The 26081-nt window shown below is 38.5% G+C and overlaps 1 protein-coding gene across 2 annotated transcripts in view; it reads left to right on the top strand.

Annotated features, from left to right (window-relative positions):
• NBEA (neurobeachin) overlaps window positions 1-26081 on the top strand; it is a 560398-nt gene that overhangs the window by 363421 nt on the left and 170896 nt on the right. The window contains exons 40-42 of one of the 2 annotated variants that reach the window (XM_068419505.1): window positions 8727-8870; window positions 11989-12027; window positions 23810-23946. In XM_068419505.1, coding sequence (XP_068275606.1) covers window positions 8727-8870; window positions 11989-12027; window positions 23810-23946 — 320 coding nt within the window. The remainder of the gene's footprint in view (window positions 1-8726; window positions 8871-11988; window positions 12028-23809; window positions 23947-26081) is intronic. The other variant, XM_068419495.1, reaches the window with a different exon arrangement.

Genomic DNA, 26081 nt, shown 5'->3' with positions numbered 1-26081 from the left:
ATTAATTTTTTAGCTGTCCTATTATGTCTCTGCACAGTGCCTGTTTCCAAAGAGCTGATCTTGTTTGGATCTGATAGCAACAGCTTAAGTGGTGAGGGACAAAGTTGCCTTCTAGCAGACATAATTGCCCATGCTTTGGCCACAGAGAGGGAGAATTCTAAAATTAGAAGACAGACCACAATACTACAGCTATATCTTTCTTTTTTGAAAATACTGGGGTTTGGACCAGTCTCATGATTTAAAGGCTCTAATTTTTAATTGTTAGGTAATGTTTATAAATGTTGGTGTAGAATACCCCAGCACGGGAGGTAAGATCACATTTCTTGCATGCCAGGGTGTTACCATTGGGCTGCTAGCATACACCAAGTGTTTGTATTTCTAAAGAGCGTTTCTTTTCTTCCCAAGGCTTTATCACTATTAGCCTTTTCAATTAGAATATTTTGTGAGCAGGAAGCAAAACTGAGGCTAGCCTATGTGGGCACGATTCCTCAGTGCAGGGAGTGCCTCTTTCGATGTCCAACAACTCTGATCCTGTCTTTACGCTCTGCAAGCAGATAGAGTCAGAACATGGCTTTTCCTGCAGAATGTGTGCTTGGGTTAGGTATTTCAAATTCAAAACTAATCTAAAACTTTCAAGACAAAATCCAGACCTGAATGTTGAGACATGATGTATTTTTCACTTATATGTTATCTTAAAAACATTTTATCTGACTCTATTTCAAAAGCATAGAATGCCTCATTTAGCAAAATTATTTCATTATTTCATTGTCATACATATTTAAATTCAATCACCTTTTGCTTCTTAACTTGTTAATTACATTTTTATATTTAAATAGCTTGATTATCCTCTTCAGTGGCCTGTCTTAAGAAATCTTTGCTTACATGTGAATATTTTAAATTAAGGATAAATGAAATTCCTTTTTGCTGTCAAAACCAAATTGTGAAAATGCATTGCAAGGCTTTGAAAATCAGTACACTCTATTAGCAGACCTGTCAATATAAAAAGTGCATTCAATTTCCACCTCTTGCTCTAATAACCTTTTCTATGTTACTCAGAGGCAGTTCACATAATCAGAGTATATTGTCAGCTTACTGGAGTTGGGGAAGCATGAAATGAAAATCGCGTTAATATTGATCCAATTCTCTTACTTGCAAGTGTCCTTGATGTCCTTTCCACTGAGCAATAACTGCTAGTGTGATGTAGTTATTTTCCTCTCAGCTATTACTGTACTTCTGTAAAATGGCTGGAAACAGAGTTAGGAAAATTCTATTGCTCTTAATTGTTTTTCTTGTGTATCATCTTTGCCTGTTTAAGTGATCTGCAGCATAAAATTCAGTTTCTTTCTGCAATTTATCAAACTACAGTATACACCGAGAGGCTGCATTTCAAACTGACAGGGATTTGTAAAGGTCATCAGTCATGAAATATGATCCATTCTTGTGTGTACAAGGTACAGTGGCAAACTATATCTTAATCCAAATATAAACATTTGACTGTTTTAAGTTCCCATTAGAAGGACGACTTCTGGTTCCAGTCAGAATGAGGATTGCCCTTCAGGAGCCTGAAAATGCCTTGTAATATTTGTTGGACTGGGTATATCTGGCTCTGTCACCCACTGACTGTTTATAATCAGTGCTGAATCAGTGCAGGATCCTTCCTCACATGCTCAGAACACCTGAAATCTCAAATAAATATAATGATAATATTGATGACTTCTAAAAAGTTATTTCATAACCACTCTGAACCTCAGTTTTCCTATCTATAAAAAACAAAAATAATGAGTATCCAACATAGTAACTTCATCTTTATTCTTTTATCTTTATATTTTGTGTAGGACATCTTATATTGATATACAACACTTTGACTTTAACTACAAATATTTATTCTTTAAAAAGCCCTCAACCTAATCTGAGAAACCTGTTTATTTTGGCCTTGCCCATATTCTCAGTCTCCTCTTTGGTATAGTTTGTATCAGTCTCATTTTTGCAATGCAAAACATCTGAGAATTTTTAAGAGGAAAATGTATACAACAGTATTTATTTACAAATGACTCACATAAAGAAGATCATTTGGTCAGATTTTAGGTACAAAAATTGGAGAAAATGTCTGGAATGTCTATGATTAAATTTTCAGGTATTTAACTATTATAGAAAACAAAAACGGGATTTGGTTTTACTTTCGGTGGAAGTAATTTCTGGTACAAATGTATGCAATTTTTAATTTCTACACAATTTTCATAGTTTTTCTCCCTCATTTCTTCAAAGATTCTTAATAATGAAAATATGATTTAGATTCCTCTGGCTTTTATTAAATCTATTAAAACCAGCCTTCCTTTAATAACAATCACTTCTCTGATTCTCTGGGGAAACTAAATGATATGCCAGTCAAAGCTGCCAGTTCCAGAAACACATTGCAATTTAAATAACAGCTCTAGCAGACACAGGTGGGGACAGTTCATCATGATATGCCAGCACCGGTCTGCTACTCAAAGCCAGAAGGCAGGTCTCTTGAGCAGACCCGGGGATACCTGGTGCACATTTCCCACGGAGTGAATGCAGTCCTAGGAGGGCTGGCTCTGTAGCCGTGCGGAAAGATATTAGGCTGGGGTGGAGTGGTCACCGTGTCGATGATTTAATCTTACTGGGTTTTGTAGAGGTCAGTTTACAGACTCCCAAGCAGCTGCTCTCCATAACTGTGACTGCTGCAAGGGTCCTGGTGCCTAATCAAGTTAGTAAAGATTAGCAATGAAAGCAGGGGTTTAAACTGTTAGAATATATAAAGCAGGAAGATTATCTCATGAAACTTTAAGTATTTTCAACAATTAATAATGTTGAATGAACAAAAAAGGTAGATAATAGTGTTGCATTTTAGTTCTGTGCACACATAAGCTTGATTCTTCCTGTAAAAGTTACAGTTTGTACAATAAACAAAAAAATCTCTTCTAAGGAAAAGCTTAGCTCTTTCAAACTCTGTTCATAAATTATATTTTACCTGTGATATAATTTCATGGTTCACATCATGACCTATCAGGTAGCCTCTTGTGAGGAACTAATCCTGAATTCCTTTATTTAATAAAATATTAAAAACTGCCTTAGGTAGTTTTACCTTCGGCAACAAAAGCAGCGTTCTACAGAGGAGTACATACCAGTGATCTGTAAGGAGAAAAAGCAACCTTATCCTTACAAGTTTCTGAGGAGAGCTAAGCTTCACAAAAACTGTACTTTAGCTGCTATAAAAGAGAGTTTTTAATTAAATGCAGCATTTTACTGTAAAGAGAACAGACTTTACTTATGTCAAAATGCTCCTTTAGAAGCCACATAAAACTGTAAAAGACAATATATGAAAAAGCTTTCTTATAGAAAAGAAGAACACCATCCCATGAAGCAGATTTCCAGATGTTTGGAAACATTAGAATTTCCTGTCAGTATATTTAGGTAACATTAAAATGAGGTTAACTTTCCATTCTGCCATCTCTCTTCAAAGATCAAAGAGCACTCACTGCATAAATTGCCTTATCGGTAATTCGTTGAAGTAAACTATGGAAACAACTTTATAAGAAGCAGTAGTCTCCTTTTGTTGGTTACAGTATGACCAAGCAAACTTTTACTTAAAATTAGATGTATTTTTACCTCATTTTATACTAAATACGAAGAGAAAAATTTAAAATGATCTATTTGAATACATAATAAATGGATAGAAGTAAAGAGGAAACTGAAAACTCCCTTCCTGTGTTCAACTAAATCATAGTAATTAGTGTAAAGTCTAATAAAATAAGTGTACATAAACATAAATATAATCAACAATATGTTATGTTTGTATTGCTAATTTTAAAATTTTATTTAGGTACAGTTTTGTGGGTTTGGACACTTACAGTATCTTTGAAATTTAGATTGCATCCCTAGAACCTGTTGTGACCTAGAACCAGGAATTTATTGATTTCACTGAAAATAGAGGCAAAAATTTAGATGTGACAATACCCCCCCCCCCCCCCCAAAAAAAATGTTTAAATATTGCCTGTATTAAATGCTTCTAGACGCTGTAGTTGCAAAATAACATGAGATTTTCCTGTTCTTGGGAAATTATTACATTTTTGTGGCGGTTTTGTTATGGAGTTTTTTTGTCTGCTTAATAATTTCTGTTTTGGGTAAAGTAATGCTACTGGAAGAGAGATTAGTATATTTTTGGCAACACTGTACTAATTTACTGTGCAGCTCATATAGAGCCACGATGATGATTAAGGGGGTGGAACATCTCCCTTATGAGGAGAGGCTGAGGGAGCTGGGTCTCTTTAGCTTGGAGAAGAGGAGACTGAGGGGTGACCTCATTAATGTTTATAAATATGTAAAGGGCAAGTGTCATGAGGATGGAGCCAGGCTCTTCTCAGTGACATCCCTTGACAGGACAAGGGCCAATGGGTGCAAGCTGGAACACAGGAGGTTCCACTTAAATATGAGGAAAAACTTCTTTACGGTGAGGGTGACCGAACACTGGAACAGGCTGCCCAGAGAGGTTGTGGAGTCTCCTTCTCTGGAGACATTCAAAACCCGCCTGGACGAGTTCCTGTGTGATATGGTCTAGGCAATCCTGCTCCAGCAGGGGGATTGGACTAGATGATCTTTCGAGGTCCCTTCCAATCCCTAACATTCTGTGATAAAACCTTTCAGACATATAAAACACACAGTTTTTAATGGAAGTCGGGGTTTTGTAGAGGAATGCTCGTTGGTTTCTTTAATTTCTTTTAAAGATTAGCTCTTTTCAGTTATCCTGAAGCTACTGTAGAAAGCCAGTTTTTAATATGCACTTTTAAAAAAAAAGATCAAGATGACAGCAGGTGTAACAAAAGATGGATTTTTTTTCTTAAATCGCTTATATAGTCTTACACATACATTCTCTTGAAATATCTTTAAGACAGAGTCTTCAAGTTTCAAGAAATTAAGGCACCAACTTCAGCTGGACTTCACTATGAGCTGAGTGACTTATTTCCTTTAACTTATTTGCAAAATGTAGTTTTAAGAAATACTTACCTGCTTATTTCAAGGCTTCTTTTGACATCCCAGTCTAGAAAAATGTCCCTTAAGCAGGAGCTTGATAAGGACAAGAACTGATAGCATCTGCCAGTTCCAGTTCTGTGTACCCCAATGTCAAAATGTTGCTTTCCTGAAATTATATCTAATTTCATTTTAATTTTGTCCTATTTTAATGGATTTGAAACATTTTCTAGTTAGACTTAGGAACTGACATTAGTATAATTGCGTATTTTATCTTTAAAATACAAACTCCTTGTGTCCTAAAAAGAGTTTTAAATGAAATATCTGGAAATGTATTTCATTTCATAGTAATTTTGCTGGGGCATTGAAAAAATAATTTGAGTTTTTCAAACACACTGAAATATCAAGTATTCATTTATTCATCTATCCTTTTTATATCATTGTTAACAATATTAGACATAGTTTTATGTCATATAATTTTTTATTCAGTTTGTTGTCTGGTTTTAAAGAGACAAGTTGTTTTTCTTTTTATTCTTATTTGGAGAGGTTCTCTTATTTTAAAACCTTTTTGAAGTTGTCTTGAAATATAAAAATAGAACATCTGTGACAGATCTGTTTTGAACATACTTCACATTTCAGGATCCGAGGAGATCTGGTGGTCTGTGGTATTCGCTTGTTAATTTCTTGATGAATGGGTAGAAATGCCACGAAGTGCAATCAGTACAGCACGTCTTCCAAAGACAGATGATCTCAAATAAATTCTATTCCCAATCAGTTTTTGATTTGTTAGGTGTTAAACCATTTCTTTGTAAGGACAGTGTTTACAAGCCTTGTAATGAGACAGCCCTGTGAGACCTTACTCTTCTTGCTGTAATTTTGATAAATGGAACTCTAATTCATAAAGGATATAGTGATTGAAGGGCAACTCTGGGTCTCGTACACTTTCATTTAGATAAATGTACACCTCAGTACAGCAAAACTGAGGTGCACTCAACAGAGTGATAAATTTAAACAGCCAAACCAGAGCTTTTTGCCATCAAGACAAAGAAGTGCCATTTACTATATTTCTTTTAGATAAATGTATGTTTAATATTATAAACCCAGATGGATTTTAGAAACATTTGTCTTGTTGCTAAGCTCCAAATTTGCCAAACTAATTTAATGCCTTCTGCTCTGCCACGTTTCTTCATTGGTGTATGGCAATATTTCTGTAATCTGGTAACTGGAACCCTCATCACAAGGGATTTAAAATACACTAAATTTCATGTTCTTCTGATTTTAAGTGTTAGTAATAATTTGGGGCCTGGAACTTTTTTTTTCATGTAATTTTAAAAATACATCTTCATGCATAAATAATTTTAAAGAACTGTCACTAATCTAGTCAGTTACTACAGAAATGGTTGACTCTATGATTACTCCAGATTAGTACTTTTGAAGTTATTCATTTGAAGATCATTACATTTTATAAAGCTGAGAAACTTCCATAACACTCACTAGAACTACCAAAAAGGAAGAGAACAGTATTTTCATGCTTCCTTCCTCCACCATGTTATTTCATCTCAGGCCCGGTCTGCTTTAGTGTCAAATGCTTCACAGCAGGAGCTATTACTTGTGTCAAATGATGCTAAACTCCCATGTAGTAAACAAGAGTGTAACAAGATCCTGATCTAGCAATTAAATACTCAGGACAATTCTGATATAATAAAGTTGAAGGTCTGTTACAGCACATTACTCCTTTGTGTTTTTCCAAACTCCTACAATTCTTGCTCCTTTATGTGAATTAGGAGGGAAAACAAACAAACAAACAAACCAAAAACAAACAAACAAACAAACACCAAAAAAAAAAAAAAAAAAAAGCTTGGACATATTACTGAAAGCTTTTCCAATTGTTAGTTACTTGATTCCATTTTAAATTGGATTAATAATTACAGTAAGTTGTACTAAGTAGTAACCTATGCAAGTGAGGTAGTAATCACAGCTTAATAACTGAATACAGCAAAACACAGTGTATTAGTATATACTGGCATCAGTATTGTCTTAATCACTGACAGTATCGGTGTGGTCCTAATGGAGAGAGCAACAAACAGGAAGATTAGAGATGCTGTCATTGATTTTGGGCTTGGTGAAAAAAATGGGGTTTTGCTTACTTGTTTGTCTTTACCTGCTCTGTAGTTTCAGAAACAGCAATTGGGATAATAGCAATAGTATACAAAAGCTTAGTATTAGGCAATGTAAAACATGAGGTTGTCTCAGCCTGTGGTGGAGTCTGATATCAAGTGGCATGCTAACAGTGATCTTCAAACAGAGTAAACACACTGACAAAAATATGCCTCCAGCATTTTTATTTATATGGTGTGACTCTCCTGTGCACCAAATAATTATAAGACTCATATAAGAGTAGGAGATAAAATCATAACACCTTCCCCACTGTTTGTAATAACAAAACTGCCTGACACATCAGTTCCATTCCATGCATCTATTTTCACTAACCTATATGCTTACTGTATTCCTCTTAGTTGTCCTATATTAATATGAGGCCATGAGTCTTATATTGGGCTTTACCTCATGATCTTACATCTGCCATAATAGTATTCATCATGTGAAGTTCAGGCACTGCGGAAGACAAAAAAAATCCATACATGCCTGGTTTTGCTCAGATTTCCCTCATTGTTCTGTAGCTTAGTAGTAAGCAAATCTCCAAATTGTCATACAGAAAGGAGAGATTAGGTTTGGGTTTTATTTCCTGGTTGGCAGAACTGGAGATGCCCATATCTTGCACAGACCAAGGTGAAGATACAGGGCTTTCTGTTTAGGAAAAAAAACAGAAAGCTTTCTCTCCTAACGCTACTATGAGCCTGTAGTACTGCAAATAAAACTAATGACCTCTCCCTATCTGAGAAAGAAACACTGTGCAGATGTCACAACAGTACATGAAAGCTATTTATGATATGAACGATACTATCATTTGATCACACTATGATTAATTTCTTACATCATGCAAATAAACTCTGGCAAACACTAGTAGGACCTTCCTAAAATGTAAGATGGTATATCTCCTGCCATAAGGAAGTCTGAAGAGAAGTCAGTTGTAGGTGAGAGGAAAGGGTAAGACATTCCTGTGAAGTTCTTTGAGGTAATTGGCACATGTCCATATACCAACAGTTTTATTCTGCTCCTTAAAACACAGACGCACACCGAAGCTCCCTCACCATGCTTGTCCTTTTTTACTTGTTTCTGAATCTCTGCATAGCCTACCCTGTATTAACTATATAACCCTGTATACTCTATATTAAGATAACCCATCTCCTGTTTCACCATCCTGTCCCTCCTATCTCCAAGGTGAAAATCATGACAGATTTTGAATTCCCAAAAGCAACTCCTTTATTTAGAGTAGGCGGTTTGAGCTCTCAGATGTCAGTCAGGGTCAGGACACCAGGAACCCAAGAGAAACTCCTGCTGAATTTCTTGCGGGTGGAAAACTAATGGAACAATGTTGAACATAAAGCAAATAGCAATTATTAAAAGCAGGAGAGTATTTGTGCAACAGTTTCTATTTTATTTGAGACATATTCTGAAAAACAGAATAAGGCTGCATATTTTGTAAACCTTGATAAAGTTTTTGAAAATGTTCCTTCCCTTTTTCGATATTTATACTGTATTTTTTTACTACTTCACCGTCGTTGTTTATATTTAAAATATTATTCAGCTAAATTCACAACATTTGTAACCTTTTTTAGGCACCGAAGAGGATGTAGTGAAGTCAAAGAAAACTTTCCGAAGTCAAGCTGTGGTAAATCAGAATGCAGAAACAGAGCTTATGCTGGAAGGAGATGATGATGCTGTTAGCCTGCTCCAAGAGAAAGAGATTGACAACCTTGCAGGTAATTATATTTTTCATTACAACTAAGATATGAGCCAAAAGGCTCTTTTAAACTTGTTAGTTCTTAACCTTTGTGGTTAGCGTCTTAACATTGACAGCTGAGTATACAATTACAGTACAGATTCTTTGTGGTCTAGATTTAATATGATGTCCCACTTCCATGAACTAGGGGAACTGATTACAAAGCATGTGCCCATTGCACAGTCTTTCGGCAGAGATGCGAGAAATAGCAATACCTCAAGTGCTTTTATTACTGCCTGTGACTTGTTGTTGAAAATTCTGTAAAACCACTGTGGGAACGTCTCTTTTTTATTGTTAAAATGGAAATGTGGACTAATTCCGTAACTCATGGTTTTGTGAGTCAGAGTGTGGTTGTGTGCGTTCATGACCTGATCCCAAGTGCCAACGCAGCTTGTGGAGAGGCACCTGCACTCCTGCTGGCACCCGCTTCTCTCACTGATGGAGTTAAGGGGGATCTGCAGTATCTCAACCCATCTGTCACAGCGAGGGAAAAAGTTGCCTGTTGTAAACAGGGTCTAAGAAGGAATGAAACTGTAACCAAGCTATGAACTTTGTTAGTTAGCAGATGAGCTGGGAATGAAGCCTCTGTAAAAACATACATGAGAGATCCTTTCTGGTCCTTTCTCCTTGTGTGAAAGTATGCAGTGAGGTCTCAGTTTTATCCATCTTCTAGCAGGTTCTGTTACAGTTCTATCTGCAATGCTACCTTTGCTGGGGATGTAGTCTGGAAAGAAAGGCACATAGAAAGTTGCAAATGCACTCTCCTCTCAGATGAGATAAAAATGTGGGAACTGTGAAATATAGTATGAGAATTTTATATTTTTAAAATACCTTTATTAAATTACTCCACTAAGGGGAAGTTTTGTGATGTCTCAGGGCTTTTTTTCTGCATAATTGAATTTCTAAAATAGCTACCTTTGCTCCTGCACTTTCTTCTGATGATAAAGTGGAAATTTGTAGCAAAGATCATAAATGGATGGTAAAAACAAAATGAAAGAGAACAAACAAACAAACAAAACCAAAAAAGTGCCTACATGAAAGTTAGTCTCGTGCTTTGAAACTAGAGCAGAGCAGAGGAGGGGAAGTAAATGCTTTTATTTGGGAGCAGCCTTCAGTATAAGATTATCACAGTTAATATGTCAGTCTGCTTGCTTCCTCAATCTGCAGCTAACCATTGCTGAGACACTGGTGTCTTAAGTCAATAAAATAATAAGACAAGTAGGACCATTAGCGGGATAATTTGATCGATGTCCGTTTCTCCTTTAGACGGAAAACTAAGTACTGCTTTGGCTAAATTCTTATATCTGAGAACAGAGCTTCCAACTAAATACACATACAGTAGCTATAGTTTAAAGGCTGCAGCATGCAATTACATTGAAATACTGATTAGAACTGCAAAGTGGACATGAAAAATTCTTGCCCAGTCTGGAATATCTCACAGTCAGCTATGAAGTTCTTATATATGCCCCAACACTGACATTTCATTCAAACACGCTGATACGATGCAATCCCTGTAGCTAGATCCCTCTGAAAAAAAAATGGTATTTCTGTGCGTCCTTAAGTATTTCTGTGCAATGTACCCTTTTACTAGAGATCACTACACATATGACATTCCCTACTGCTTCAGGACATGGCACAGTAATTCTAGTCCTTTCCTTTTACAGTTTGTAGAAATTGGGAAATATTGTCAGTGTTAGAAAAGCAGAAATTATAGAAATTGAAGCAAATTAACTTTTGAAATAATGACAGGAAGTTTGTCCATAACAGTGTCAGAAATTAGCCTTTGTGTTCCCCATTAACACTAACAGGGCAAGCAAGGCACTTCCAAGTGTAGTGAGGTGATGCGGTAATGGTGCCATACGTGTACTAAAACCTGTGAACTTCTCAAAAAGAACCCACATTCCATTACCTCGTTTTTACTGTCAGATTAACTGCAGCCTTTGCTACTCAACTCTTGCTCATTTTTGGAACTGAAATGATTTTGAGAGTTAATAGTCACACATGGTATCATATGTGTCTTCTGTAAATTTTACCAATCAGTGAAAAAAAACTCCATACCCCCTGTTTCACTGCATGATTTTGCATATAATGATGCCACTGTTTTCCACAGTTTTCAGTATATGCAATGTGAATCTGAAACTTGAGTCCAGTAACTGAAAACAAGAAAAACAATAGGCAAGGGAGGTGGGTTTTATGCCTAAAAAGGTTAGAACAACCTCTGATGGCTCTGAAGAGCAGGTCCCAGTAAAGCCACACTCTCCATTCTTGTCTAATTTTAAAGAGTTATGTAGATTCAGTCTACGTGGTCAGGAAATCTTTGAGATGTGTCAAGTTATGGTATATCATAGAATCATTTATGTCTAGTTACTGTTCAGAGTGGAATGACACATAGGAATTTCTATATTCAGATATGTCTCCAATTTAACTTTAAAGTTTAAATCAATTTAAACCTGGTTTACAACGATTTGGATTGTCTCAGTAAGGGACAGGAATTAAACAAAATCATTGTAAACCAGATTTAAATTGATTTAAGATTGTCTGTATTTAACGAAAACAGTTTAACATTGTTTATTCCATGAAACTAAGGCACCTTTTAAAAAGACAAAACCTTAGGTTTTAGAAAACTTTTAACTAAGAGAATATAAATATCACAATATGTTGATTTGTGAAGTTAGAACTAAAAAAAAGGAAAGTTTTAAACAGATTAAGACTGTTCGTACAAAGTTATCTGTACATACCTTTTCTTCCAGAGACTCTTTATAGTTTTTCATCAACCATGTGGCACAAATCAATGTAAAGTTCACTTTGATAAATTACATATGGGATGGAGAATTTTTTAGATAATTATAGTCTGAATATTTTTATTATATAATCTTAGTATTCCATATGTTGCAATGGCAGTTGGTCAGATTTCATTATATTAAGCAGCATTTTAATAAAATATAAAAATCAGATTCTATGTTATTATGGTCTTAGAATTATGACTTCTAAGTTTTAGCTAAGCAGTATTTTCACTGTCTTAAAGTATGAGTTATCGAAAGATGTTGTTCTTGTTTTAGCATTTACATATTAAAATATTTTACATTTTTCTGTTTCAGTTTTAGCTCCTTTTCTTCCCAGACTGTTCACTTCAAGAGGCAAGTCACATCTCTGTTAGAACTAATGATTGAGATAGCCCAGTCAATTTTAACAGTTTTCTAATATATTGTGAATCTGTGGGTAATAATACAATCAAATCCACTGTAGTGAGTTGATACTACTAACTCTTATTTTCTTTTCCTTTTTGATTTTCTAATGCTGCAGTAGGACTCTTAAATACTTATCTTTTCTCCTAAGAGCCTGTAAATGCAAATTTGCTAACAGTTTGTCTTCTGCTAGTAGGTGATTTTTTCAAAATGAAAAATACATGGATATATTCTAATATTGTAAGCTGGCATTCTCAAAGGGAAATGTTTAGTAGATATGTTTTAGTAGATAATTAATATTCTTTCACCAAACTTTTTTTAAAGCACTGATCTCGCACTAAAATAGGTCATTAAAAAAAAACAGAATAAATGTTGAACCACTAAAGTTTTAAGAATTTTACAGTTTAGAGATACATTCCCCTCTCTTTGTTGTGAAGTTGCAGTCGACTCGCTGTGAATTATTTGTGCGCATCCAAAAGTGGAATTTAGTCTTAATGACAGTTTTGAAAGATACATGTTTTGTAACTGGAGCATGTTTCATCTATTTTGTCATATGGCTGGTGGCAACAGCAAATACGCCCCAGCCAAGCAAAGTATCCCTGACGAAGTCTTTTGCTACTCTCTAAAGATCAATTTCTAGTAAGAAAAAAGGAAATAAAGATAGGAGGATATGAGGCTTTGGGTTATTTTAGGAAGACAAAAAGCTTTGGCAGGCATCTGTCTGGTTACTTGCACGGGCTCAATCAATTCCGAATCTGACTTCCTCATAAGCCATGGTGAATTACAGCCTCACAACAGTCTTGCAAGAATTAATACATATTATTCACCCCATTATACGAGGAGATTGAGCAACTCATCCAAATAAAGCCAAGGAAAGCCACTAACTGCCTTTAATGCATCTTAGTCTTAATGTATCTTAACCTTCGCTACAGAATCTTCCCTTCTTCTTGGACATCTGTCTCCAGGTGAAAGGAAACCCCTGCAATGCAAATATGCCAGGAAGGTTTGAGTGAGATGCAGCATCCCAGCACTGCCCTAACTTTTAGCAACTCTGAACTTCAGTGTAGAAATATTTCTAGTAAGCAGCATGACTACTGCTAAACAAGAGCTGATCTTCCCTCCAAGCCAGCATGGGTAGCTAGTCCACATTGGCTTGACTACTAAATGTGATAAAACCTCTATCCAGACTTCTTGGTGGTGTGCTGGGTGTATTGACTTACTGCCCTGTGCTAAGGAACACACTGGGTCATGAGGATTTGACAGCTTGTATTATTATTCATGAGATATAAGACCTTTCACTTCCAGGTCATCTGTTTGAAGTCCAGACAAGACTGGTGGTAACCAAACATTATCAACATCTGTTTTGTGGCCTATGCAAAATAAGCCTTTTGTCTCATTTCAGACAAGCTAACAGAAATCATCACGATTTTGAGCATTTTCCAATTGAAAAAATATTTGACACTGTCATTATAGGAAATTGGAATAATGCCAAAAGGTCTACTACATAGAGTTACAGTTAAAACTGTATAGCAGTACCTAAAAAAAAAAGTGAATCATTTTAACCCTTAGGGAAATTTTATATTCCAGGTTCTAACGAAGGACTCATTTACATTTCTGAAATTATTTTGAAGCCTTGCATAGGGACAGTAATAAAATGTGATAATAAGAGGTAATAAGATGCAGTAATAAGATGCAGTAATAAAAACACTAACACACCAAGGAACTGCATCTAAAGCCACGAAATGCTCACGAAATAAGTATTTGGGGTGGAAAACTTAAATACTAATGACTCATCTTTATATATATAATACGCATTTAACATTTATACATATACATATTTAGTTACAATAACATTTCTTATGGCCAAAACCTGACACTGAATTTTCTTAACAAGAGTTGACCAGTATAGACAATCTCTGGTACGCAAAGCTGTTTGCAACTTTTTCCTTACCTATTCTTAAGGAGTAATGGAGGGGCATATTTTCTTGTTTTTTCTTCTGTTGCTATCTCAAAATTATTTTAAGGTATGTAGGATCATTTCTATTGTTTTTGTTAATGGAATTGGACAAACAGTAGATGTTCTTAATTAAAGAAAAGAACAGTAACATGGGCCTCTACTGAGAAGGCAGATTTTCAAATTATTAGATTATGCAAACAAAAAAAAACCACATCATTTTTGGGGGCCAACCATAGAAAGTTTTGTTACATTATCTGCTGTCAGTGTAATGGCTTGAAAGAAAAGACCAAATAGCACATTATATTGCTTCCAGCAGCAACCACAGTCTACCCAGGAGGTTTTGGAGGAGAGGAATAATCTTCATCCCTCTCAACTCCTGGAGAGCAAAGCATGACAGTAGTTCTGAGAGTGGTCTCATCTTTCCTCTCCAACCCTTCTCCTTCCTCCCCAGTACATCCTCTCCTGCGAGGCTGGGAGAGCCTTGCTGCCCATCGCGTGCTCTCCTACTACAGCAGCTGCCATCCATCCACACCAGTGGCTCTGATAGTCTGTGAGGGTTCCAGGGGGCAGAAAGCACCAACCACAGGAGAAGCCCAGGAAGGACTGTAGCAAGTATGCAGTGATGCTTCCTAGTAATTCATTCTCAGCCTCCAACAGCTTGCACCTCTGAGGCTTCCAGAGTCAGTAGTTATTCTCTTTCTTTTTTCCCCAATTTTCTCTCTCATCTCTCTTGCACTCTCTTTCTGTCACTCTGTTTTCTCTCTGTCTGGAGATGGCTAAGGTACCTTAAGCTTTTCCATGTTCCACGTTTTTTTCTATAAGAAATTATGTATGTATATGTGCCCACACAAATACATCAGTTAAACAACAAATATCAAAGGTTCATCAGAAAACATCAAAAAAAAAGTCTTAATATTTCTCCTAGTTTTTCGAGCTTCTCAATGGAAACTATTCACTAAATTCAGCATGCACTCCTGAGTAATTTTCTCCCCCCAAGCGCCATTTTTTTTTCAAATTAGCATTCAAGATAGGAATTTCATTGGGGGGATTGCTTGTTTGGGGGAGGGACAGGAATGTGGAAGAAGAGTGATTCTTTTTCCCTTTTTATGGTAGACATGTAACCACACAAACCTTGTACTTCCAAACATGGAAATTTGACTCAGCCAGATTTCCATAGTTTCTGCTCATTATATATTCAGATTTTGATCCTCAAGTCTAAGTATAAAAAAGAAAAACATATTTGTATGAGTTTAATTTAGAGTACAGATTCAGGCATAAACTGAAAGCAGTTATACTTTTGATATGTAGTTGGCTTTCACATTGAAAACAACGAAAAAAAGCCCCACAGTTTCTATAACATACTATTTTTAGACACTGCAGTGGTTATTCTAATCATTTTTTCCACATTACTATCCAAAATAGCTTAGTATTTTATAAGGTGGTTGTCAGTCACATATGACAGTGCTCCTAAGCACAGCTTTGAAGAGTTCTTCTCTTTGTACAATATTACAACCATACTAAGTCTGAGCATCTTCGACTTTTAAAATGGCAGCCGCATTTCCTGGTTTCTGAGCTTTAAAATTGAATTAATTCAAACTTTGTTGTTTTGTATTTATAGAAGGCTCTGACAGTACTTCCTGTGCTCTTTCTGTCCACTCATACCAATCTACTTGAATTTCTTTTTTCCCCCCTAACTTGCAAAACTCTTTTTACCTGAAACTTCTCAGGCTGCAGAATTAGGCTGCAACGGGGCCTACGAGTGCACACTTGCTGAGTGCATAGGTCTGTTGCTCCTGCCTTGTCCCGAGGTACCATGTCCTGAATGGAAGTGGTTAGCTGATCAAAGATCAAGCTGATGAGCTGTCTGATATAGAGCAGGGAGACTGCAGAAATGCAGGCCTAGACATGAGGAGCCAGACCACGGTTCTGCACCTTATTTCATCTTCACTATGTAATTGATTTCCATATGAAAATCCCTGTTCTCCAAAATTTTCACAAGACCCTATAGTGACAGACCTATGTAGATTAGTGGCAGGAGTGTATCCAGAACTTTCACTGACCTATTGATAGGATCTTTGCTTTTTTGTTGTTGTTTTGGCACTGATGTTACAGAAGCAAGCTAAGAAATCAATCAAGAAGGAAGTTTGGTTAGTCTTGGTTTCATTGGCCAGAAATCATACAAGATGCAGCCTCATCCAGTGCATTTGGACAGTCCTCACTGGTAGCCTGTTAACGCAAGTGCTTTTAGCTTGGTTTTCTAAAGAAATAAGGTTTATGTGAGCATCCTCTGTCAGCCTCTATCTTTGTAACTTCTGAACCTGGAAACCATTTTGAACAAACTTTAACGCAGGAGTAAGGATTTCAGAAGCAATAAAATTCCTGCAATGGGATCAGATTGTTAAAGAAAAAAGCCTACATGACAGAGCCTGCTGCATCGGTTCTCCTTTTATTAGGTACCAGAGAATTTTTGTGGGAGAGTCTTCAGAAGTTCCCTAACTGTGGGGAAGCAAAACATGCAATCAACCAGTAGACACAGTTACAGTACAAAACATTCTTTATTCGTTCTCGTGGTGGTGTTTAGAGATACTTGTATTTTCAGGAAATTTTGAAGTTACAACTATTGCATCTTAGATGATTCTTCCAAATATACCTGGCAAGTTACATGTTAATTCAATGACTTATTTCTTTCTTCCCACACACATACAGGAGTAGCTAACCAAATAAGTGAACTTTAAAATATCACAAGCTATCTTACAATACTTCCCTTCACTATCATCTCAAGAAGTATGAGGCTTACGGTTTATCCTGAAGAGCATTTCCAGAATGGAGACTAGAAGAAGCAAAAGCTGAGGGCTCACATCTTTCATTTCATTTCTAATCAAATGAGCTCTATTGGCATGACAAGGCACACAAGCTGGACTTTACAAGATACCTGTCAAGTCTGGTTCACTCAGATTTGCAACTGGGATTTGATCCCTCATGTTCCTGACTCATTACAATGAGCTCCTGTTTCGGTGGTATACGGCTACAGCAGGATGCTATCTCTGCTTTCTCCTTTCTTCTTCCAAAATTAAATATGCTTTTCTAAGGTGTGGTTTTCTTCTGTTACTTTTTGATTAAATAGATAGCTACAGTGGCACTCTCAGAGAGAAAAACTGCCACTTACGTGGGCATGTTCAGCATCACTTAAGGTTTTCTAGGTTGAAAAGAAGTACCTTAAATTTTACCTGAAAATGTGGAGGAAGCTAGTGCGGGTCATAGTACATTAGTGTAGTATACTCACATCTGGATGTACTGCATAACAATCAACTTCTTAGTTTCTAAACCAGCTTAAATTACTCAGTCCTTCCAAGGTATAGCTTCAGGCAGAGCACACTGTATGAATCTAATTTTGAAGTGGCAAATGTATGCATTGCAGTAGTGAGGTCCCTATCCCAAACATTTAAGTTTCTGGCCAGCTGTAAATCATTAAGGGGAGTCTTGATTATTATTAATACCTGATCATCTGGCAGGTTGGCGCTCAAACACGTCCTGGAACAATACTAAACCCACGTAAGCCACTCAGAGCTTGAGCACACTTCAGAGGTTCTCATGTATGCCACAGAGCAAATCAGACTTTACCTGCAAAAGGTGACAAAAGTTGATTTTCTGAGTTGCTTTATGCTGTTAGACACACAGCTAATTGTTCCATGGGACCTTCAGTGAGAAGATACCTAATAAGACTGACTTTGGTATGGTATTGAGCTTGTCTCTGCGTATTCTGTAACCGTTCTATTAAGTGGTTGCTTTCTATCACACTTTGAACAACATAAAGAGATACTTACTCCTAGGAATATTGTGAAACACGTTTTCCCTCAGGAAGAAGTACTATTTTATATTTTTCTTTCCATGTGACCAGGAAGGTATGGAATTCAAATAATAATTTACCTGTGGAAGTGCATATGTCACTTAATTCAAATATATGGGAAGTATGTATATGTTTGAGAGAAAATTACTTTTTTTTTCTTAAGCTACACTATCTTTAACTATTTTCACAATCTCATTAAAAATACGTATTTATTTCTTACTATTTTATTCACGGTTGTAATATGTAAGATTATTTTTATTTACATTTTCTTTTTAATCAAACACATTTGTTTGCTGTTATGGCACCACTTAAGAGAATTGAGTTGCTGTAATTGTTTAGTTATTGTTGTTGAAAAAGACCATTGAAGTTAATCTTTGATGTTAGTAGTAGTGTTACATGCTTTATGGAGGAAAGGGGGAAAAAGTGGGGAAAATTTTGGATATCAGGGCCTATCCACACTGGCAATGACATTTAAACAAACAATAAAAATCGATCCCTCCCTCACAATATGAAACATATGATTGTGCAAGAGCAAAAAGCCAACAAAGTAACCTTGGATATCTCTGAAAACAGGGGGAAGGAATTGGGGTTGTTATACAGTAGAAGAGGAGAAAAACGAAATTATAGTCATGTTTAGACTTAGCTTCTGTTTTTTTGCAATCAAGAAGTTCTGCAAATTATTCTCTTTATTGAAAGTATTGAAAGTGGTATGTAAAGGGAGCTGTATATATACATTCTTATAAAAGCCTTGACTTGAGTGAAGGAGTTACTCCCTGTATCTGCTATAGTGGAGAACAAATTGGGGGCAACCATCCTCATGTAAGTTCAATATATTTACTACAGAAGTCTTTTTAAAGGGTAGTTTGGATCAGATTTATGATAACAATAGGAACAAAAAAAGACTAAATTCTGTGAATTATTTTTTTTAGAAATCTTACATTGTTTACTTGTTATTTACATGGCAGTGCGCATATTATATTAGTGATGTTAATTGGATGAAATATTTTTCTGACTACAGAGCTTTTCCCAAAGGCTTCTGGTGCCTATACCTGTTTCTGCTTGTATGCTATGTGATTTATATTGCAAGAAACTGAAGTTTTTCTGTGTGTGAGTGTGTGTTACATATAAATTGTTTCAAGTATCAGGATTTGTAGTCATTTAAAATGCAAGTCAGTGTTAGATACACTTGGCTTTAGAGTTAAAGTTCTAAGGGAATTTCAGTTGTCTTATTTCAGGTACCTTGTGAGTGATTTTTAATAATTATTCTTAATATTTAAAATTCTTGTTCAAGTATCATATCAAATTACAAATTGTAGTTTATGCAAACTATTTTACGTAGTAAATTTGTTAGTTTCAGCTAATCTGTTTTGTATTTTCCATGTTAAACAGTATACGAGAAAAGATTTATATGTTTTTTCTTTTAAAAGTGTCAGCTAAAAATTAAACATGACAATATTCACCACTTTTTTTTTCAGAATAATTACCAGTATATTGTAGAATTAAATTGGTCTAGCTGATTGGATATGTTTTCAAAGGATTTGTCCTAGCTAGTATTTTTTTAATCTGTAAGTAATCACCAAAATATTATTTTAAAAGTTAGACTTCTAAGTCTGCAGCAGGTAAATTGCTTGTTTTCATAATTTAGCATATAAAAGCATGTATCTTATCCTACTTAGGCGTAATTATGCCCAATCATCTTGGCAAATATACCTCCGGTGTAATTTTCAGGCTCATAAATGTAACATGTCTTTAGCTCTTACAGTTAAAAATTACAGTTTATGAAAATTAAAATGTTTGAAATAAGTTCAAAATACTACTTTTTTGGAGCTTTACTTCAGAGGTGTAATTTTACTGGTATTGCTGCAGCAGATGATAGCAAACTCTTTCACCTGATGATAGAACTTTTCACTTGCATTGACTTTCTTTACTTGAACTTGAAAATTACAAGAGCTGAGATACAAGAGCTAAATACAAGAACTGAAGTCTCTAACCAAAATTAACGGAGGGGAGGAGAGAGATTACATTCTGCTTTTATTCACTGGGACCTTCTAATCCCACAATCATTTACTTTTGGAAAGGAAATATTATTTTAAAAATGTATATACGCAGTAGCGTTTATTTTAGAAATGTAAATCACATGTGCCGACCACAGGGATGAGGAAAGCTGGGAATTCCCCATTCGAACAGATTACAAGACGTGTAGATCTGAAGTGATTTCTGGTCCGGTTTTAAGGCCAGAACTTCTTTGTGAGGTCGGTGCCCCTCTGCTATGGGCCGCCCCGACTGCTTCAGAGAGGCTGGGAAAAGGCAACGAAATGATCCTGAAAAAAAGAGATGCTCTTGCTTAGAGTCCCAGCCACTGACAAGCGCTCTGGACGCGCGTCCCCTCCACGAACCCCAAGCTGTTTGGCGAAGCGGAGCAGCCACAGGTTGGCTTCCCCCAGCCCCCGGAGCTGGAAGGGAATTGCCCTCGGTGTTACCGGCGGCTCTTTATCTGCGGGGAGAGCGCCCTGCAGCATCCCCGTGTGCCGGGGCCTGCCGGTGCCCCAGGCAGCACAGCCCCGATTGCGGGCACAGCCCGGCCGCTTCACTTCGCGATGGCTACAGCCGCGCTGGGAATAAACATTTACATCCCCTGCAAAAGCGCAGCTCGCCGCCGCCGCATCGAGGCCGGGGAACGCTGGTAGCCGGAGCTCGTTATCTTCCCCGCATGCGAATGAGCCCGTCCCGCGGCTCTTGGCTCAGGTGTGCCCGGCTTTTGTTTCATTAGATTATCAATTGGGTTTGGGAAGGGGACCAAAGCTTCCCGATAGCTCGATGCCATATGGAAAATCTGCACTATTTTGACTATGCTTTATGTAAACATTTTAATATCGGATCCTTAAAATCCAGAGACTATCCCAAAGGGGATTAAAACATAATCCTCTCTCTCTATAGCTGTAGTGGATTAATTTCATATTCTCTCAGTGGCTGGCTTGCTCCCTGAAGGCTACAACAAAAAGACTCAGTGCTCCTTAAACATGCTATGGAATTGGAAGTTGTAATTGGAGATTTCCAAAGGACAAGTGTAAAAATGACACACTGTTAATACCGAATATTTTTTTCATTTGTGCTTTCAGGAGAAAAAAAAAACCTGCAAAGATTTTTTAAACTTAGTTTGAACACCTCCTCCCCCAAAATCCCATAATTTGACTACTGTTTATTATGCTTTCTGCTTATTTTTTGCCGAAAGAGAAAAGAAAAAAAACACCAAGCAAACGTTTTCTCATCTGAAAAGTACAGTAACACTTATTCCTCGTCTCATTTTAATAGCCCTGATATGTTTATATTGCAAAAAATCTAGGGTGTCATTTGAGCAGAACACAGGGCAGATGCCAAGGTACCGGTCTGGGAGCTCGGAGCCTGTTATCGGGAGGAGAAGGAGGAAGCCAGAAATCCCCCATTTCCCCTGCATTCATTAACGGGCTGAGAAGGGAATGTCCCCTTTCCACCCCCTGCTTTTGGAGTTCTACCCCCTCCTCCAGTCCGTGAGTGCATTTCGCTACCACACCCCCTAGCCGGGGTGCACCTATTGTCTTCTCCTGGATGTCACGTTATAGGTTTTGGCCTTTTGACCATTAAATAGCGGTGGCTTTATTTTTGTTTTAGCCACACAACACCAGGGAAAAGAGGTAATTGGATTAAATTGATGGTCTTCCTTCTGGGATTCAGCAAAGCCCGCAAAACGCCTCCTTAGAATGATAGAATATCAGGTCGTTTCCAGGACGCATCTTCCGAAGGAGCTTTTTTCTTCCCGCACAAAGGCGCTGGAGCCCATCACCGTGCGCCGGGCCAACCGGCGGCTCCCGGCCGCGCTGTGGGGAAGGGCGAGGGGAGGGCTGGGACGCTCTGCTTGAGAGGGCAAGTGCTTCTGCAGGGCAGGGAGCCGCTGTCTGCTCAGACCCCCCCCTTCTGTAAACACAAAGAAAGGGGGCCTGGGGAATAGAAACTCAAATCCACTTGTAATCGTACAAGAGAATCGGGCGTAATTACTTGAGCAACCTAGATGAAGATTGATGAGGCTTTAAAGCGGCGTTTCGGATCGATCACCTTGCCCTTTGGAGCCTGCAGCCGGGCTTTCCCGGCTCGGCTCCACTCGGCTCGGCTCCTTTCTCACCGCGAAGGGAGGGAGAGAAGATGGAGGCGAGACGGGGAGAGCAGCAAAGCAAGCCCGGCGCATGTGATTCCGATCAGCTGACTAGGGTCAAGAGGCTGCCCCGGTTTATTAGGAGATGGAAAACAATAAAATGAAAGAAAATAGAGTTTGTATCAATATTATCCAGCCTGCCACGCGGGGCTGCTGAAAGCTGTCACTGAAACCTTGTGGTTTAGCTTCCCCTTGTACACACGGTAATCTGTGCCTTCCTTTTTTTTATTTTTCAGCGTAAATGACAAAACATTGTGCAATACGGTCTCAAATTGGGTGTTACAGTAAAGTAAAACATTAACAACATGACAGTTAGATGCGCCGATACAGGACTAATTTGGGCTAAGCGTGTAATTTGAAGTGTTGCTTGCAAGATCTGGTAGTAAAGTGTGCGTGCAATGCCGGGGGAGGAGGGAAGGTTGCATCCAGGCCTGGTAGCCTTGATGCGAACTGCAGCCCAGCGCTTGCCTCGACCGTGCCAGACCATCCTTCGTCTTGCGCTGCCTTTGTCCCCAGAGGGACGAGGGTCTAGGGATGGCAGCTGGAAGCATACGCAGGCAACTCTGCCACCTGAGCAAGGTCTTCCTTATTGCCTGGAAGATTTTAACTGCATAAAACAACCAAACCCTTTTTAGCATTCACTGAGATGGTCAGTTTGCCAGTTTCTAAAAGGTGCGTGGGTTGAATGTTGTACCCAGTTTCTCAGTACTGAGGCTTTTGTTATTTGTATGTCAGATGTGTGTTTGTGCATGCGTGTGTTTATGTATGTGTATACAAATTACCTTACACGCTTTAGTGGTTAAATCTAGAAGACTGTTTTATATGTAATCTTTTCTTTTAATTAGAGCAAGTGAGCTTCCTAAACACCAACACTGTCAATACGATTGCATTCGTATTGAAGATAAGATGGTGAAAAAGTTATCTTTTGCATTGAAGCATTTTTTTCCTGAATTAAAACCTAACAATTTGTGCGGAGAAGGCTGCCTTTTACAATAGGTTTTCCCCATCCCATCTTTTCAGTGCCTGTGCAAGTGCCTCGTTAAGGAATATATTTGAGTAAAATGCTGTTACAGTAATTTTAAAAAGATTAAGTGACAGCAAGTTGAAATAAAAACGATCTTGCCGTAAATATATTTAACAACGCTAGCCTTTCTGTGCCTGTGGTATTGAAGTAGGTAAAAAAAAAATTATATAATCTTTCACGATACTTTCGGAGTTGAGATCTGGACCCAGAGTTAAAAATAATGCCCCCAGGCTTCGCAGGGCCGGTGTGGTGGGCAGGGGCTGCGGGCTGCGGGGCTTCGGGGCTGCGGGCTGCTCTGCCGCCCGGCCCGGCCCGGCCCGGCCCGGCCGCCGCGGGGACCCCTCGCTGCCAGGTCGAAGCTGTGTGTAACGAGTCGCCGCTATGGCACATAAACAGCGATAGTGTTAACGAGGAGCAAAAGGGCATGAAAAGAGAAGGGACCTACTTCTAAGAGGCAGCTATTTTTCACTCTAACCCCTCTGTATTTCGCTGCTGGCTGATTTGTCTCGCAACCCCGGAGCTCACAAACTCGCTTCTGTCCTGACTGCGGAGTTCAAAGCGCTGACCGCGGGCAGGAGGGGAATAAACACGGCGGTTTACAAACGGAGTTTATTAGGGGGCTCGCCGGGCGCTCGCTTGGCAGAGGGAAGGGGAAGGGCTACCGGGGATGATGGGTCGGCCGGGCGCCTCCAACCTGACGCCGCTGCCCTTGCCTTGCAGGCCCCGTGGTCCTCAGCACGCCGGCACAGCTCATCGCCCCCGTGGTGGTGGCCAAGGGGACGCTCTCCATCACCACCACGGAAATCTACTTCGAGGTGGACGAGGATGACCCGGCCTTCAAGAAGATCGACCCTAAGGTGAGTGCGGCGAGCGGGCGGCCCCGGCCCCGGCCCCTGTCCCTGTCCCGTCCCACGTGCGCCAGAGCCGCCCCCTCCCTCCAAACTCCGCTCCCCTCTGCCGCCTCTTGCTGCGTTTTATCAAAAAAAAAAAAAGAGGAAAAAAAAAAGCGCAATGTATTAATGATGTTAAATCCTCTATTAAGGCAGTGTGCACGTTTTCCAGCAGCCTTTCGCTCGGTGCTTTTGTATGAACGTGGTCAGATTTAGTAGTTAAGCCAATTGCTCTGAAATCCCTGGAGGGAGCAGCAGTCTCATCCCGCAGCCTTCCCGAGACACAGCGGAGGGTTTTACTCCTTCTGAGGATATCGGAGAATCCCGTTATTTCAAGAACGTTTGTTTACATGCAAGAAAATACGGCGCATTTGAGTAAACACTGCTGAAATGCAAATTAATGCTTATTTTTCGGGGGGGGGGGGGGGGGGGAAGAAAGGGGGAATAGGCATGTACCCAAGACTTGATTCCTGGCAAAGCTCTGTTTTTTTCTGAAGTCATTTACTACTACCAATTCCCCAGCGCCCCCCACCCCCCTCCGCGAAAACCTCCAGCCCAGCCGCAACAGAGCAAGGGTGCGTGACTTGAGCAGAAACCTTTGCGTGGCTTCCTCCCCGCGGAACGGAGCGGGGGCTGCCACCGGCGGGAGGAGGGGGCGTGCGGAAGGGACGTGTGTTACAGGGCGCTGCTCTCGCCTGCATCTCTTTTTATTTTTATCGCTGTTTCTTTGTTTCTTTGCTATTGCTCTGGAAAATGTTAGAAGAGAGAAAATAGGGGAGGTACTTTTACAAAGACCTTGTTGTTTCTTTTTTTATACTGCAGAAATATCATAAATAATTTCCAAGAAAATGCTAGCGACCTCGTGTGAATATGTTTGTAATAAGGTGATTTCTCTTTGACGAATAATTTCTCAAACTCGAAACTTTCTTGTCAGTGCGGGGAAAAAAAGAGATTCTGTCATCATCGCTGAGTATAACGGTTTCGTTAAAGTGCACCCACTGGAAATAGTTGCTAGTGAGTGTTACACATGCGATTGGCCTCTTTCAGCACTTGTTGACTGTTAGGGTACTAAACAAAATCCTCGTTGTTATTTCGCGTTTTGCTCTTAAAGCCGCTTTAGAGAAATGCTGAGAAGGACCACGCGTTGCAGTACAGATAGGCAATTTTTGGCTCACTTGCAGTTTTGTAGGCACGCACATGTTATTCCCTCTGAATGCCTTGGGAGCGCAGGGGCTTGATTTCTGGGAGTGCAACTGGCAATCTTATCACATTCATAACGGATTTGTAGGTCAGAAGTAATATTGTTGTTCACTTTATTGGTGCCGGCTTGAACATTTCACCTATAAATTTTATTTTCTTCTTTATTACTACTTGCTCCAAAATGCTAGTTTTATCAGGCTCACTGCTCACTCAGTACACCGACTGCTTCAGGCATACGTTGTGTTCCCTCAGCTTTGTTCAAAATCGAGCAGAAACACATCAGAGCCGTGTAGTAAACCTTTCGAAAATAGATTTATTTTTCTGACGGCTGAAAAAGTGTTACTGCATTAATAACTACATCAGTGTCTGGCAGTTGCTGATGGTCATGTGGAGCTAAATTCTAATGTGCTTGTACCACCAGTATTTCCCTGTTCTACAAAACTATTCAAAACGTAAAAACAGGCGGCTGCCCTTAAGTTTTCTGCCTTACAGGTTTTAAGCAACTATCAACAGAAAGGCAAAATTCACAAAACATAGCTGCTTGTGTTTCTTGAAGTAGAAAACTTGATCCGGTATTGAAACGCTTACTCATATGCATTTTACTTCATTTATTAGCTTGTAATTAAATAAATCAGCAACAGAAATTAAAATCTAAATCACAAAAGGTAATTATCCAGTGTATTTCAAGTGCATTTTCAAATATATAATTCCAATATTCAAGCGTTATTATATAAGCAGAATCCAAATTTCTTTTGAATATATTTAAATAACATTTCAAGTATATTTATGGAATGTTAGAAATAGAACAAGCAATATATATGAAACGAAAAATGTAAACTTGTTAAGTTCAGACACTTCAAAAGACAATTAACAAAAGTACCGTGATAAAATCTACCTTTTTA

The sequence above is a fragment of the Nyctibius grandis genome, chromosome 2 (genome assembly GCF_013368605.1).
Source record: "Nyctibius grandis isolate bNycGra1 chromosome 2, bNycGra1.pri, whole genome shotgun sequence".
Taxonomy (NCBI): domain Eukaryota; kingdom Metazoa; phylum Chordata; class Aves; order Nyctibiiformes; family Nyctibiidae; genus Nyctibius; species Nyctibius grandis.
This window is presented reverse-complemented; position numbering and strand designations above follow the sequence as displayed.